This window comes from Sminthopsis crassicaudata, chromosome 3 (assembly GCF_048593235.1).
Source record: "Sminthopsis crassicaudata isolate SCR6 chromosome 3, ASM4859323v1, whole genome shotgun sequence".
In the NCBI taxonomy this organism is placed as follows: domain Eukaryota; kingdom Metazoa; phylum Chordata; class Mammalia; order Dasyuromorphia; family Dasyuridae; genus Sminthopsis; species Sminthopsis crassicaudata.
In genome coordinates, this window is record NC_133619.1 from 443,198,408 (window position 1) to 443,213,641 (window position 15,234).

A 15,234-nucleotide genomic window follows, 5' to 3' on the forward strand; every position below is an offset into this window, starting at 1 on the left:
ATTACAAAAAAGCATTTGTATTGGTGTGAATTGATGACTTAGAAGACAATCAAAAGCTGAGAGAGAGAGAGAGAGAGAGAGAAAGAGAGAGAGAGAGAGAGAGAGAGAGAGAGAGAGAGAGAGAGAGAGAGAGAGAGAGAGAGAGAGAGAGAGAGAGAAGGAAGGCAGGAGTAGAAACATTTGAAAAATACAAAGAAGGAAACAAAATTCAGAAAAGGATATAAAGCAATTGTTACTACCTTATGAATATAAACTTTAAGAAAACTAAAGAGAAATTTAAATTCATGTTCATTTAAAAAAAAAAAAAGTATCAACATCCAAATTAAAAAGTGATTCACCTAATAACTAATGGAATATATATGTACTGAATAGAAAGATGAATCATCCATTAAAGTCCTGCTCTGCTGTCTTGTTTGTGCCAGGAAGGTGACTCTATATTTTAAAAGGCCATACCAGTGGCTTTAGAATGCAAGCTTTAGAAGGCTCTATAACAAGGTAGAAAAGGTTCATTATCAACATGAAGAATTAAGAAAAGCTCATCACTAAGTTAGGTGGAAAATGGTCACTATTTTGGCCAAATCAAAGATCTCAAAGGCCTTGTAATTTGTGTTAGTGCAAGGATACTCCCACCAACAAATAATTGATATATGTGGAAGAAAAAAAAAAATCCTTGTGTGTTATGTTATAGATATTCATTATTTAAATAGTTTGCTAAATAAAAAAATGAAATTATACATAGAGGTCTAAAACAAAGCCAATACCCTACTGAAATTCAAATCACCTTATACCCTTTAATTATACTATTATAAACCTTTAACTAGTGCAAGTAATGTTTATCCTCAAAAAACCTCAAATTAATAATTGATGTGAAGCAATGGAATTGAAAATTCCAAGAACTTATCAATATAATTTTACTTAAATTCACCCAAAATAATATTTTTATTTTATTTCATATGTTTATTACTTGTTCAACAATGCTGAAAATCTCAAGCTGTGAAGAAATGGTCCCAGAAAATGAAAGAACATTTATCTGGATATCTTAAACTAAAGATTCCACTGTATTTAAAAATCTATTGAGAGATTATTATTGCTGAATATTTACATTTGCTTTATACCAGGCCATACTATAAAGCTTTTGGAATCCCCATACATATTCTATTAATTTTACCCACAGATAATGTTAGTAGTCAATAATGGTTGGTGTCAGTAGGGGAATGTGCCAGTTAAATATTGGAAACTAAACATAACACATAACCTATGTTACTGATAAGCATGCTTTGGATGGCTAATAACCATAATATTCAAATACAAATATTCCAAAAAAATAAATTGGAGATTTACTTTATAACTCATTCTGCTTATATTAAGCTTAAGTTATATTAACTTACTTTTTTTTAAAAAGGTACTAATAAAAACTGAAAAAAAAATTATTATCAATGCCTCTTTCTTAAATGCCAAAATATAGAGGCGTTATTCAATTATTTATGATGTTTCAAAATAATTTCATATTTATAAGTAATATGTCAATTAATAAATTCTTATATTCAAAGTAAAGTGAAGGGTAAGGAGAAGAGGAAATGGAAGAATAGGGTTAGCATACTGTCTAGCTGGATGGAACAGAAAAATTTGAGAGAAAGCTGAAACTATGTCAGATCATGGAGGGCTGTGAATGTCAAGAAGGAAGGTTTAAATTTTACTAAATAGGTAAGCAGAGCTGTTAAAAAAAGTTTTAGCAGAAGACTGACATGAACAGACCTATACATAGAGAAAATTAGTTTGGCAGCAGTGTAATATATATATAATGGAAGAGTTAGAGGGTGGAAAATATCAAACTTCTTAGGAAGCTACTGTAACAGACCAAGAAGATGATAATTAGCACTTATGTCAGAAACTCGACATAGATCTACACTTCACATCCCATATCAAAATAAAGTAAAAATGGACACACGATAATGATAAACAAATTAGGAAAACAAATGATAACTTATCTATCAGATCTTTGGAGAAAGGAATTTACGACCAAAGAAGAACTAGAGAACATCATGAAAGGAAAAATGGCTAACTTTGTATATTAAACTAAAAGGTTTTTAAAGCACAAAGAAAACCAACAGAAATAAGACTGAAAGGGAAATAAGAAGTTGGGGAAAAAAAATCTTTACAGCAAGTATTTCTGATAAAGATCTCATTTCTAAAATATATAAGGAATTATGTTAAATTTGTAAGAATACAAGTCACCCCCTAATTGATAAATGGTCATAGGATATGAACAATTTTCAGATGATGAAATTAATGCTATCTATAATCATATGGGAAAAAATGCTCTAAATCACTATTGATTAGAGAAATGCAAATTAAAATAACTTTGAGATACCACCTCACACCTGTCAGATTAGCTAAAATGACAGGAAAAAATAATGATAAATATTGGCAAGGATGTGGGCAAAATGGAACACTAATGCATTATTGATGGAGTTGTGAAATAATGCAGCCATTCTGGAAAGTAACCTTGAACTATGCCCAAAGGACTATAAAATTGTGCATACCATATGAAAAGATGCTCCAACTCATTATTAATCAGAGAAATGCAAATTAAGACAACTCTGAGATACTACTACATACCTGTCAGATTGGCTAGAATGAGAAGGAAAGATAATGTGGAATGTTGGAGGGAATGTGGGAAAACTAGGACACTGATACATTGCTGGTGGAATTTGAATACATCCAGCCATTCTGGAGAGCAATTTGGAACTATGCTCAAAAAGTTATCAGACTATGCATACTCTGATCCAGCAGTGTTATTACTGGGCTTATATCCCAAAGAGATCTTAAAAGAAGGGAAAGGAACAATGGGATGAACCAAATCAGTTCCAATAGAGCAGTGATAAACTGAACCAACTACACCCAGCAAAAGAACTCTGGAAGATGATTATGAACCACTACATAGAATTCCCAATCCCTCTAATTTTGTCCACCTGCATTTTGGATTTCCTTCACAGGCTAATTGTACACTATTTCAAAGTCTGATTCTTTTTGTACAGCAAAACAATTGTTTGGACATGTATATGTATATTGTATTTGATTTATACTCTAACCTGTTTGGCATGTATTGGTCAACCTGCCATCTGGGGGGGAGGGGGAAAGGGGAGGGAGGGGAGGAATTGGAGCAAAAGGTTTGGCAATTGTCAATGTTGTAAAATTACCCATGCATATATTTGGTAAATAAAAACTATTAAAATTTAAAAATAAATAAAAAAATTTTAAATTAAAAAATTAAATTAAAAAAAAAAAAAAAAAAGAAGGGAAAGGGACTTATATATGCAAGAATGTTTGTGGCAGCCAGAAACTGGAAACTGAGTGAATGCCCCTCAATTGGAGAATGGCTGAATAAATTCTGTTTTTTTAAATTATGGAATATTACTGTTCTGTAAGAAATCTGTAAGGATGATTTCAGAAAGTCCTGGAGAGACTTACAGGAACTGATGCTGAGTGAAATGAGCAGGACCAGGAGATCATTATTTACTTCAACAACAATACTATATGATGACCAATTCTGATGGACATGGCCCTTTTCAACAATGAGATGAACCAAATCAGTTCCAATAGAGCAGTAATGAATTGAACCAGCTATACCCAGAGAAAAAAACTCTGGGAAATGAGTATGAACTACTTCATGGAATTCCCAATTCCTCTATTTTTGTCTGCCTGCATTTTTTATTTCCTTCACAGGTTAATTGTACGCTATTTCAAAGTCCAATTCTTTTTGTACAGCAAAATAACCGTATAGACATGTATACATAGATTGTATTTAACTTACACTTTTAACATATTTAACATGTATTGGTTGACCTGCCATCTGGGGGAAGGGTGGGGAGGAGGGGAAAAATTGGAACAAAAGATTTTACAACTGTTAATCTGAAAAATTACCCATTCATATATCTTGTAAATAAAAAGCTATAATTTAAATAAATAAATAAATGGAATAAAATTGTGTATTCCTTTTGACCCAGTAGTGTTGGATCTGTATTCCAAAAAAATCATAAAGGAGGAAAAAGGACCCACCTGTGCAAAAATGTTTGTAACAGCTCTTTTTGTGGTAGCAAAGAATTGGAAGTGAGTTGATGCCCATTAATTAGGGAATGGCTGAATAAGTTGTGGTATATGAAGGTAATGGGATATTATTGTTCTATAAAACTGATGAACAAGCTGATTTTTAGAAAAGTCTGGAAAGATTTATATGAATTGAAAGTGAAACAAACAGAACCAATACAATGTATTCCTATACAATGTATACCGTATTGGTAATAATGTGCGATGATCAACTATGAAAGACTTGGTTCTTCTCAGTGGTTCTGTGATTCAAAGCAATCCCAATAGATTTTATCCAGAAAATGTCATTCACATCCATGATTCATAAAGCAAATGTGTGTTAAAATAAACAAACAAAAAAAAAATCTATATTATGTTGAACAGCAATGAGAAAAAAGAGGGATCTGATGAAGACAGAATAAGACATTAATAACTGAGGCAGAGAGAAGGAGAAAAAGGAAGAGAGGAAGGGAAAGAGGGAGAGGGGGAGAGAGTCAGAGAGAGTACTCAAGTAAAATATTTTGTTAATATTACCAAACCAGAAAGTAAGAGCAGATCATTTTCTCCATAATTTTCATTTGAAAATAAAATGGAATATTTTGATATGTGTTAGGTTAAACGTACCCAAAATTCCACTTCAGACCTCCAAAAGCAGACTAATACTAACAATATTCAGTAATCTTACTCTCAACAAGAAATGAGAAGAAAATTGTTGTCTTCTTTGTTACTGTTAGGAACACAAAGTTAAAAAGTAATCCTTCCTTTATGGAAGAAAGAACTGAATGATGAGATTGAAAAATTCCATAGCAGTTAAAACAACGACCAACCAGATATCCCCAATATACCTTAATTCATAACTACCTTCAAAGCATGTTAAGAAATTTTTAAGACTGCAAAGGTTTAAACATATACTATCCCTATCAGAGTAATCAAGTTTTCATATCCTACCTACCTTGTCAGAATTCAGAAACTCATGATTTTGGGTCCTAATAAAGTTTCCAAATGAATACCAATGAAGTATTATCTATGAAGGCAATAAGTTAAATATGTATGCCCAAAAGGGGTTACGGCAAATTCCTCCAAGTAGTTGCTGAGAATTCAGATCATCAAATGGTCATCAGTGCATCTCAGAGGAAAAATCTCTGCTGTTTAACTCAGTCTATTTTGGCATGTTACCTAAAAATTGCTCCCCACACAAAACCCATAATTATATGAAAACTCTATAGTCCACCTGGGCAAATATGTAGGTCACAATGTATGCAAATAATAATTTCTGTTGGTCTTATCTAACCCATACTAATACAAATGCAGGCAAGTCTCTCTCTATGGAAACTTCATTAATGTAGCTCTCTTGCAACATAAGAGCCCTACTGTGTTGGAGTTGACTAGGACGGTAAGAGCTACACTGGTCAACTGAAAAGAGTATGAGATTTGGAATCAGAGGACCCAGATTCAAATCCCAGTTCTGCCACTTACTCCTGTGTGATCTTAGGCAAGTCACTAAACTTGTATCTCTATTTCCTCCTCTGTAAATAAAATAAGAGTGTTAAACTAATTGATCTCAGAAGGTCCCTTACAAACTCTAAATTTATGATCCTATTATTTATCCAGTGTCACATAACAAATATGCGTAAGATTTAGGATTTCACCCAGGCTTATTCTGCCTCTAAGGCCATCCCCTCCAGCTACTACAGCACAATGACTCTCTGCTTATAGTATGTATTTAATAAATATTAATTGCCTTGAATAATATTCTGAATTGAACTGGCGAATTTCAAAATGAATACAGCATCTGATATTCCATGTCCACTGTTTCTGATATTTGCCCAAACTTCTAAGCTAGGTGATGTAATGTATCACAGGTGAACAGAGAGCAAAGCTGCATTCAGAAATGAATGGGTTGAAGTTACTTCTATAACAGTCTTCCGTAATCCTGACAAAACACTTAATCTCTCAGTGCTTTAAGTAACTCTCTTAATACTATAAATAGCAGAGAAGGTTCCAACCTGCTTTGGTAGAGGGGACTTTCCTCACCCTGGAGTGCCAATGAAATCACAGGTCCAGTCCCTATACCTATTTTAAAAAGATACAGAAATAAAACCACACAACATGGATTCTAGAGTAAAATGAAAAGAAAGATACCCGCTTTTCAAAATGAGCATTCTAATCTACCTTCAAATAAAATTGATATTCAGTTCTACTCTTACACTGTGGAATTATAACAGCAGCTTAGTTTTGTACCTCCAATCCAAAATGTAAAATTCTAAAATAATCACAAGAAAACTTCTCATAAAAAAGTCAAATCCTAAGTGGGATTTTGCAGACTTCTCAATGCCAAACCAGATCAACCATACAATTTCTCAAAATTGGTAAGGAGCGATTTTAAATAATAGTTCTACTCCAGTATGTTCCCAGCATACTTTTGTTACATGTATAAAAAATGTAAAATAAGATCAATAAAAAGCAAAAAAACAAAAAACAAAAAACTCCCACAAAAGCCAAAATTAAGAGAATTCATCACAAATACCAAAAAAGGACAGCAAACCAGAAGTCCAAAAAAGTATTAATAGATAAAACATTAAAAGTAAATAGTCCCATATTAAGAATATTTTATATATTCATATTTTAAACATGAAAATAAGACTTTGCATGTCCTTTTAAAATGTAATTCTATAAGTACTCAAAAGAAAAATAGGGAGAGGACTAGTCTTTAAATTGTATCATTAATAACTCTAAGGACAGTTCTATACAGACACCTTAACAACTCTTTGCTAGTCATCTTCAGTATCTGCCTCACCTCTAGATTATCAGCAATTTGTTTAAAATGTATTTGCATATGTATAAGCATCCAAACACTGTCCAAGTGGAAGGTACATGAGAAAGTGTATGTAGACTGGCTGACTTGGAATAAGGAACACCTACCTGAGTTCACATTCTGCCTCAGATACTCTAGACAGTGTGGCCCTAGGTGTTACACTGAATCTCGTAAGGTCCCCAGAAAAAATTTTTTAAGGATTGTGAATTACAAATGCGCTGTTAATTTGTATCAGCAAAGGGAGTCTCCTACCAGGAGTTTCCTATGCCTTTACTAAAACCACAAGTCCGGACCCTACCCTCTCCCCACCTCCCAACCAGTCGTCACTCCCCATTTAAAAAAAAAAAAAAAAAAAAAAGTCAGCATAGAAAAAAATATTTCCCAGTTGAGAACAAAATATTTAATTTAATTAATCTTATGTGTTTTTCTGGAGAATATCCTGGATACAGCAACAATGCACAATCCCACACCACACCCCAAAGAGAGGAAACGCTCTCGAGTAAGTGCTCGGGAGCCCAGTTCTAGGGCTCTCGGGTCACAGCCACAGACCCGCTTGACAGCTCCGGTCTCTCCCAGAGGCTCCTCCCTCCTCTCCACCCACCTCCCGCACCAAACACACACCAGCACGCTAGGCATCAGCTTCCTCACTCAACTGAGAACACCCGGGATATTTCCAAAGTCCCTAGCCCAACTCGTCTCTCCCCCGATGGAGACCCCGTGTTAGACCCATTTCTCCTCTTTTCCCCGCTCGCCTCCAACAGCTGGCTTGGGCCAAACGAAAAACCGGACAGCTCCAGGACCCTTCTCCCGGACAAGTGCACAACTGACAATCCCGCGGTCCCAGCGCGCCAAGGCAGCTCTGGGTCCCGAAGGAGGCCCTGGCTCGACAGCCCCCTCCCCCACCGGTGACAGCTCAGATACCTCTCTCCCCATGTGGCTCCAGCTCCCTCCTCCTCCTCCAGCTGCCCCTCCCCCCACTCGCCTGTCGGCTGACAGCTCCGAGAGAGCCCCGGAGAGCAGCTCCCTCCTCTCCCTCTGTCCCTCTGTCCCCCAGGGGTCCAGGGCTCACCCGCTCTCCCGCATCACGTTGCTGTCCCCACAATCGCAGGCGCCCCCGGCCTGGCTGCGGAACATGTTGAAGTCGTGTCCGGTGTGGTCACCCTGATGGAAGCACTCGGCGCACAGGGACATGCAAGGAGAGATGCCGCACGTCCGGCACCGGTAGGCCACGAAGTTGGCTGTCCAGACCAGGCCGCAGAGCGCCGCGGGGTCGTAGGCCCTCACCGCGGCGCAGAACTCCTCGTAGCCGCCGCCGCCGGCCAAAAGGCACTTACACCACTCGAGGGCCTCCTCTTCCGCAGCCCCCGGGCCGCCGCCGCTAGCGCCCCCGCTGCCTCCTCCGGTCGCCGCCGCCGCCTCCTCCCCCCCGCCCTCCGCCCGGGCCAGCGGCCGCTCGGCGCTCAGCACCCGCTCCAACAGAGCCTGCAGCTCCTCAGCACCCGCCCGGTTGTCTGGCCGGCTTAGCGCCTCCTTCAGGTGTGCCGCCGTGGCTGCCTTGTCCCGGCCCAGCTCCGGCTGAGGCGGCTCAGACTGAGGCGACGGCTGCCCCCCGACAGCCGCCGCCGCCGCTGCCGCCATGATGAGAGCTCAGAATTGGGAGAGTCCAGAGCCGGCGGCTCCGGCAGCCGCTGCTCCTCCCGGGATGGTGTTAGGGAGGGGAGGAGGGGGTGGGAATAGATTGCTGAGCTCGGCCCCGGCCCAATTCTCGCGATAGCCGGGAGCTGACGCTCACTTCAGCCCTTCATCTCTCGCTCCGCCCCTTCTGGTCACGCCCCTGGCCACGCCCCCGTCCGCGCCCCCTTTCCTCCGTCATTCTCTCCTCTATTCTCCTTCCGCCTCTCTCTCTCCAGTCTTTTGAGATTCAAGAGGTCTTTCTTAGCTTGAGATTTCTTCTACACCTTCCTCTCTCTCTCCGGCTTTATTTTTACCATCTTCACTTCTTCCGGTCACTCCCGCGCCCTCCACTCTCCTAATCTCTACGTCTCCCTTCTCCTCTCTTTGCTTCCACCTCTCTCTGATCCCCGCCCTCCCTTGCTCCACCTCCTGCCTGCTTCTTCCCTCCTTGGTTCCTCTTCCCGCTCCTCCCACGCCTATTCCTTGAAGGTCCACTTCTCCCGGCCTCTCTTCTTTCCTTCCTTTCAAGTACGCTCTTTTGACTCTTCTCTTTGCCCTCCTGAGGCGAGGTCCCCGGAGAAATGAGTCCCATCATGAAATGGAGATATGGAGTCCACTTAAAGAAACCTTCATGCGAGCAAATGATCTGACAATTTTTGCTAGCAATTAAGTGACGTTTCAGGAGACCGGCTTGGTGACCTTTCCATAGATTTTCTGGAATGATGAACGAAGATCCTTTCATCTTTCAGAAGAATCGATATGTTTATGTTTCTTGCCACAAATGCTATAGAAACTTTGTACTTCCTTTTTTCCATACGGTATATTTTATGTAATTGCGCTTGTCTTTACTCGGTAGATTAGCGTTACCAATAATTGTTGACAACTATTACTTTTCCTCTGGACTACTGTCATTGTCTTCTAAGTGGTGTTCAATTCTTTCTTACATTTTGCACGTCGCTGCCAAAACCATTTCTCTAATGGATCTATCCTACCTATGTGACTCCCTTGAAAAAACCCTTTAATAGCTCCCGGCTTCCTAGTGAATAAAGTAAATACTTAATGCTATTTAAGATCTAGTCATTAGACCCATTGTCAGCAGAATGACCTGAGTGAAGATCAAGACCAGAAAACAGAAGGAGCAGTCAGACTGCTTGGAGGCGAACCCGGAAAAAGCAGAAAAAAGAGAAGAGAGTATCAATGAAAATAGGATAACCCACAATTTTAAAGGCTGCAGAGTAGTCAAGAAAGATAAGGATTGAGAAAAGACTATTAACAAGACCTCCACCTCCTGCCACAGAGGTAAAGAACTTAAAATTTGCAAAAAACCAACCTTTTCAGAAGTGTCCAGAGGTTTCCTGAACTATGCATATTTACAATATTTACAATGAGGGTTTTATTTTTAAACTAGTTTTGTTTTTATCAGTTGGGAAAGCCAATGAAAAGGACAGATTATAAATATGTGTAAAATTAATTTTGGAAAAAAAAGTTTAAAAAAAAAGAAACATTTAGTGCCAATCTACCTTATTAACGCCCTCCCCTATGTTCCTAATATAAATTGGACTTCTCTTTATGAAAAGCCTTGAGCTTCTAAGATTTCTTCTAGAAAGCTTCATACTCTTCCTTTTCCTTGATTTTCCCTGCTGAAATCCTACTAGTCTTCAAAGTCAGTTTTCAAAGACTACCTCCTTCAAGAAATCTCCAACCTCCCGCCTAATGTAAATTAACATAACTAACATACCTTATAAAATAACTATTTGGGGATATGTCATACCTTCCCTACTAAATTATAAGTTCCTTATGTAGAGTAAGCACACAATCAGCATTCTTTAATGAATTCTGAGGTAAATATAAATTGAATTTCGATTTTTTAAAGGCAATAGACAAGCTTAGTTTAAAAGAATTCTATTATTTTGTAAAGTAACATATGTTTTATAAATCTGGGTTTTCATATGTTACAGTTACTTAAAGTATGACACACTTGAATAGGAGAATTGGGTGAGTGAATGGATGAGTATATTGTCTATAATAACATGACTAAGAATGAATTTTTTATAAAAGACAATTACAGAACAATAGTTTCTTTTCCTAGCAGGTCTTTTAAGGAAAATCTTGTTGCATTCGATGGCTGGCTTATTCACTGATTTATACAGTAATTTTACAGAACAGAGTTGTAATAACAGCAATTATCTATTAACATATGACTTTCCTTCAATGAATTCAAAAGAATTAGTAGGCAAAAAAAAAAAAAAAAAAAAAAAAAAAGGAAAAATTCAAGTACCTGAAAGAGCTCACTAAAGAGATGAGAATAGCATTTTTCTAAATCTTAATTATTATTAGATGGAAACCAACAGGACATACCAATAATATGATGAAATTTCATATTTCCTTGCCTTTCATATTAGTAAAGCATTTGTCCCATTATTCTTCACAATGATGTGAAACTCCAAAAGCTGATATTTTTCTCCATGAACAATCACATTAATTTAGGAACAAGAGATTAAAATTCAGGAATGTTTTTATAGCAAAATGTGGGGGGGTTGTCTGTGTGTGTGTAAATGAGTGAGTGTTTGTCAGAGACAGAAACAGAGACAGACAGAGAGAGAGAGAAACAAAGTCAGAGAAAGAGAGAGAGAGAACATATCAGAATTTCTTAAGAACCTTGATACTGGAAGGCATGGTAAAGAGCCAAATAAAGTATGCTGTCATTATTTCCTTTTGGTCCAACATAACAATGGAGAACACTGTTTTTCAGATTAAATCCTGCCATATATTGATGTCTGGTAGGATTCTCTTGCAGTCTTGAGTATGGTGGCTGGCATTTGCATATTCTTGGATTTCTTCAGCCTTATTATCCCACCATCTGTCACTCGGGTCTCTTAGCTTGATATGAATATCACAAAATAAGCTTATATGCCCCCATTTTTTTCAGATAACTGCAGAAGATACACACAAATGTCTATCTTGCTTCCTACCTACTAATGTTATCCCTGACTAAGTTTAGAAAATATTTCTGACCTATCAAAATTAGAAAAATTAAATCTAACTTAAGATAAATAGAATATTCTATCCAAATAGAAAATTAATTCCATGGGTTTTAACTGCCTTTGAAAGTTCACCAAGAAAGACATTCCAAGCCTGAATATCTAGAATTTACATATAGATAACCTGAATTTTTCTCCTAGTAACTTAAAGGAATCTCTTTTCTTAGTTTGTTTTTTGTTTTGTTTTGTTTTTTTAATTTTTTACAAGTTTGTGGTGAAGGAATTAAGGGCATGGTAGTCTCACCTGTAGGTGCAGCTGCTGCTAATAAGGTAAAGGCTGATGGATTATTACTTAAAATATAAAGGATAGAACTGATTCAGACAGTTAAATAGCATTTGAGAAAAAAAGTAATTGAGAAGTGGGCCATTAATTTTCTTATAAGGTTCTATTATAGATATCATGAAATTTTCATCTTGTCTTCAAAACATTTCTTCATTATGAACTTCCTTATAACAGTTGTCACTACTATCCTTCTAGTTAACACCTCAGATCATTATTCTCACCCCACATATCTAATCTGTTGTCAAATCTTGCTTCTATTTTCACAATTCTCATTTATGCCCCCTTCTCTTTGCTCAACTACTTCCCTAGTTCATGACTTCATGGCCTGAATTGCCTAAGTCAAACTTGTAACTAGTGTCAAGTCTCCTTTGATTAGATGTCAAGGTGATTTTTATAAAGTGTAGGTCTGACCTTGTCACTCTCCTGCATATTGAGTTCCAGCCAAGATCAAATATAAAATTCCCAACTTAGTATTTAAAATTCTTCATAATCTGTCCCCTTATTATTTTCATATCTGTCTTAAAATTTACTCCTCTCCATCAACTTGGCAATCCAGATACACTGACCTATTTGCAAGGTCCCCAAATAAATCTTCCAGTATCTAGGCCTTTACACTAGCTGTCCTCCAGGCCTTGAATACTCTCCCTTACTCACTTCTTTGCCTAATTTCCTTCAAAATAGTTCAAATCCCACCTCTTTTAGGGGACCCCTTCTCATTCACCTAGTTGCTAAACTGATTGCCTTCATCTATTTGTACGAATGTTCTACTTATTTGCAAATTGTTTTTTCCTTTAAAATAGACTCTTTGGAATCAAGTCTTTTTGAGGAGGAGAGAGGAGGGAGGAGGTGAGGGGAACATGTTTTCTTTGAATTCCCAGTACTTAGAATAATGCCTGGCATAAGATGAATGCTTAATCCTCCAAGTAAAAATCCTTAACCTTTTAAGCAAAAAAGATTTTCATTAAGAAAATTAGGGCACTGAGTGGTACATAATTTTGCTGCTTCCCCAAAACTAGTGTTACTCAATTCCTCCTCACTTTTAAAGCTCACCTCAAATTCCACTTTCTTCAAGAAACCTTCCTCATTCTTTCTTAGTAATTGATCCACTCTTCCCTACCCTCATACAACAGAGAACACGTTATTTTATAATGTTCTAATGCGCTTATCATGTAAATTTATAAATCACAATTATGTGTTCTTTTCTTGTGAACTCCTAGATAGCAGGAATTGTGTTTATCCAGATTTAGTATTTTTTTTAGCACCTATTCCAGTATAGTGAAATACAGTACAGCAGGACAACCACTCTCAAAAGTGATTCAGCATCCTTTGGGAGTCCCTGAGATCCTTTCAAGAGGTCTTTGAGAGCAAAAATATTTTCACAATCCTATTAAGACATCTTAATTTCCAATATAATAAATAATTAACAAACATAACCTACAAGAACAAAAGATTTTTAGGTTATTTAATAATTTTTAAGAGTGGAAAGGAATCCTAAAACCAAAAAATTTGAAAATTGCTACAGTCAGAACTTTTAAAACATTTGTTATCTTAGTTGTTGTGTTAAAAACTTTTAATATGAAATTTATAAAGAAGACATTTAAAATACTTAGAATTTTAAGTATTATAAGATTGTTAGTATTATAAATTATATCATCAACCAACTTCTAAATATGAGCCAAGTCCATATTGTTATCTGTATGTCATATATATGCATATATAAAAATCGTTTTCTTAAATTTCAGTTAATGATTCTTAATGATCATAATCTATTTATCAAAGGATTCATTATCAATTGTAATCTCATAATTTGTCTCTTATTTAAAAATTTTACTCATAAAATAGGATAGGGATTAGGGAGTGACTTTGTTCTGATATCTGTGACATCCAGAATCACTGCCATGGACTTTAAGAGGCACAGTCCCCTTAGATTGCAGAAGCTACAAGATTCTTAAAAGCAGTTGGAAAAAAAGAACTGTTAACAGTAGTTTAACACATTCTTGTCAAGAAATTTTTTTTCTCCATACTATTTTTTTATCTGTCTACTACTGCTAAAATATGGCAAATAATAATAATAATAAATTTATTAGAGGAGGTTCAAATTAGTCTATTGCAAACTTTGGAAAAATTACAGATTGCTAAGGTACTAAAGTAAATGTACAAAAGTTATTAAATGGAGATGACACTAAAGAAAATGATGCGTTGCCATCTGTTTTGTTGCAGTACTCCACATCACTAAGCTCTTCCACCTGACTTTTAGCAGAAACCTCCCATTTGTGTTGTCTCCAGCATTTGACTATGAGCTCACTGAAAGCAGGGACTATTTCTTTCTTTTTTTGGCAGTCACTCTCCCTGTCAAGTTCAGTGGCTACTTTTAGCAGAAACCTCCCATTTGTGTTGTCTCCAGCATTTGACTATGAGCTCACTGAAAGCAAGGACTATTTCTTTCTTTTTTTGGCAGTCACTCTCCCTGTCAAGTTCAGAGGCCCAATATTATTGTTAATTGTCAGGGAAGCTTTGACCTACTCTGTTGTTCCAACCTAAGCTAATTCACCTCTCTTTAACCAGTCTGTTTGCCCTCCATGTCCAGAAACTCACGGTATTGAGGCTGAACATAATGTGGGCATCTATACTCTTACTGCATCATAGAAGTATATTATAAGCACTTCACTATTAGCCCATCAAATAAGTATTTATTGTACACCTATTACATGCCAAGTACATCCCAAGTTATGGGATATACCAAAAATTGTAAGATTTATAGTCACTGCCATTACAATGAGAAAAATCAACACACACCAATCATTTTATCAAACCCAGATTTAAAAAAAATTTTTCCCAACAACTCAAGTAATAGCAGCTGATATAAAAGTTTATATTTTTAACTAAAGTATAATATTCTCTGAGTAAAATGAAAAATAGAAAAAAAAAGACAAGGATGAAAGAAATATAAATTTTAAGTTTATAGTAAAATATTTTGCCAATGGGGAAGATTTCTTTTTTGTTTTAGAAATATTGTTCACTTCATAAGTGTTTTTTTATAAGTGTTCACTTTAATAAATGGGAGCAGGGGTATATTTAGAATCCAAACACATTAAAATGTGATTTTTTTGAAACTTCTAAACTATACTTACTGTGTTCCTTTCACTGGCTTAATTATAAAGTTGACACATTTTTAGTAATTTTCTCAACTCATGTTTTACAAATCTCTTCTGTGAGAAAGCATGACAATGCATTAATACTTTGGCCTACATTTTCTACGGTAAAAGATTATCTTTGAACTTTGTGCTTATGCTTACTAACCCTCTGCTGGTTTTCTGATGTCATTACAAGTTGTC

The 15,234-nt window shown here is 36.6% G+C and overlaps 1 protein-coding gene across 4 annotated transcripts in view; it reads right to left on the reverse strand.

Moving 5' to 3' along the window:
- UBR3 (ubiquitin protein ligase E3 component n-recognin 3) overlaps positions 1-8,701 on the reverse strand; it is a 280,583-nt gene extending 271,882 nt beyond the window's left edge. For 3 of the 4 annotated variants that reach the window (XM_074303157.1, XM_074303159.1, XM_074303158.1), the window contains exon 1: positions 7,971-8,701. In XM_074303157.1, coding sequence (XP_074159258.1) covers positions 7,971-8,539 — 569 coding nt within the window. In that variant the 5' untranslated portion in view covers positions 8,540-8,701. The remainder of the gene's footprint in view (positions 1-7,970) is intronic. The other variant, XM_074303155.1, reaches the window with a different exon arrangement.
- Positions 8,702-15,234: the final 6,533 nt, after the last annotated feature.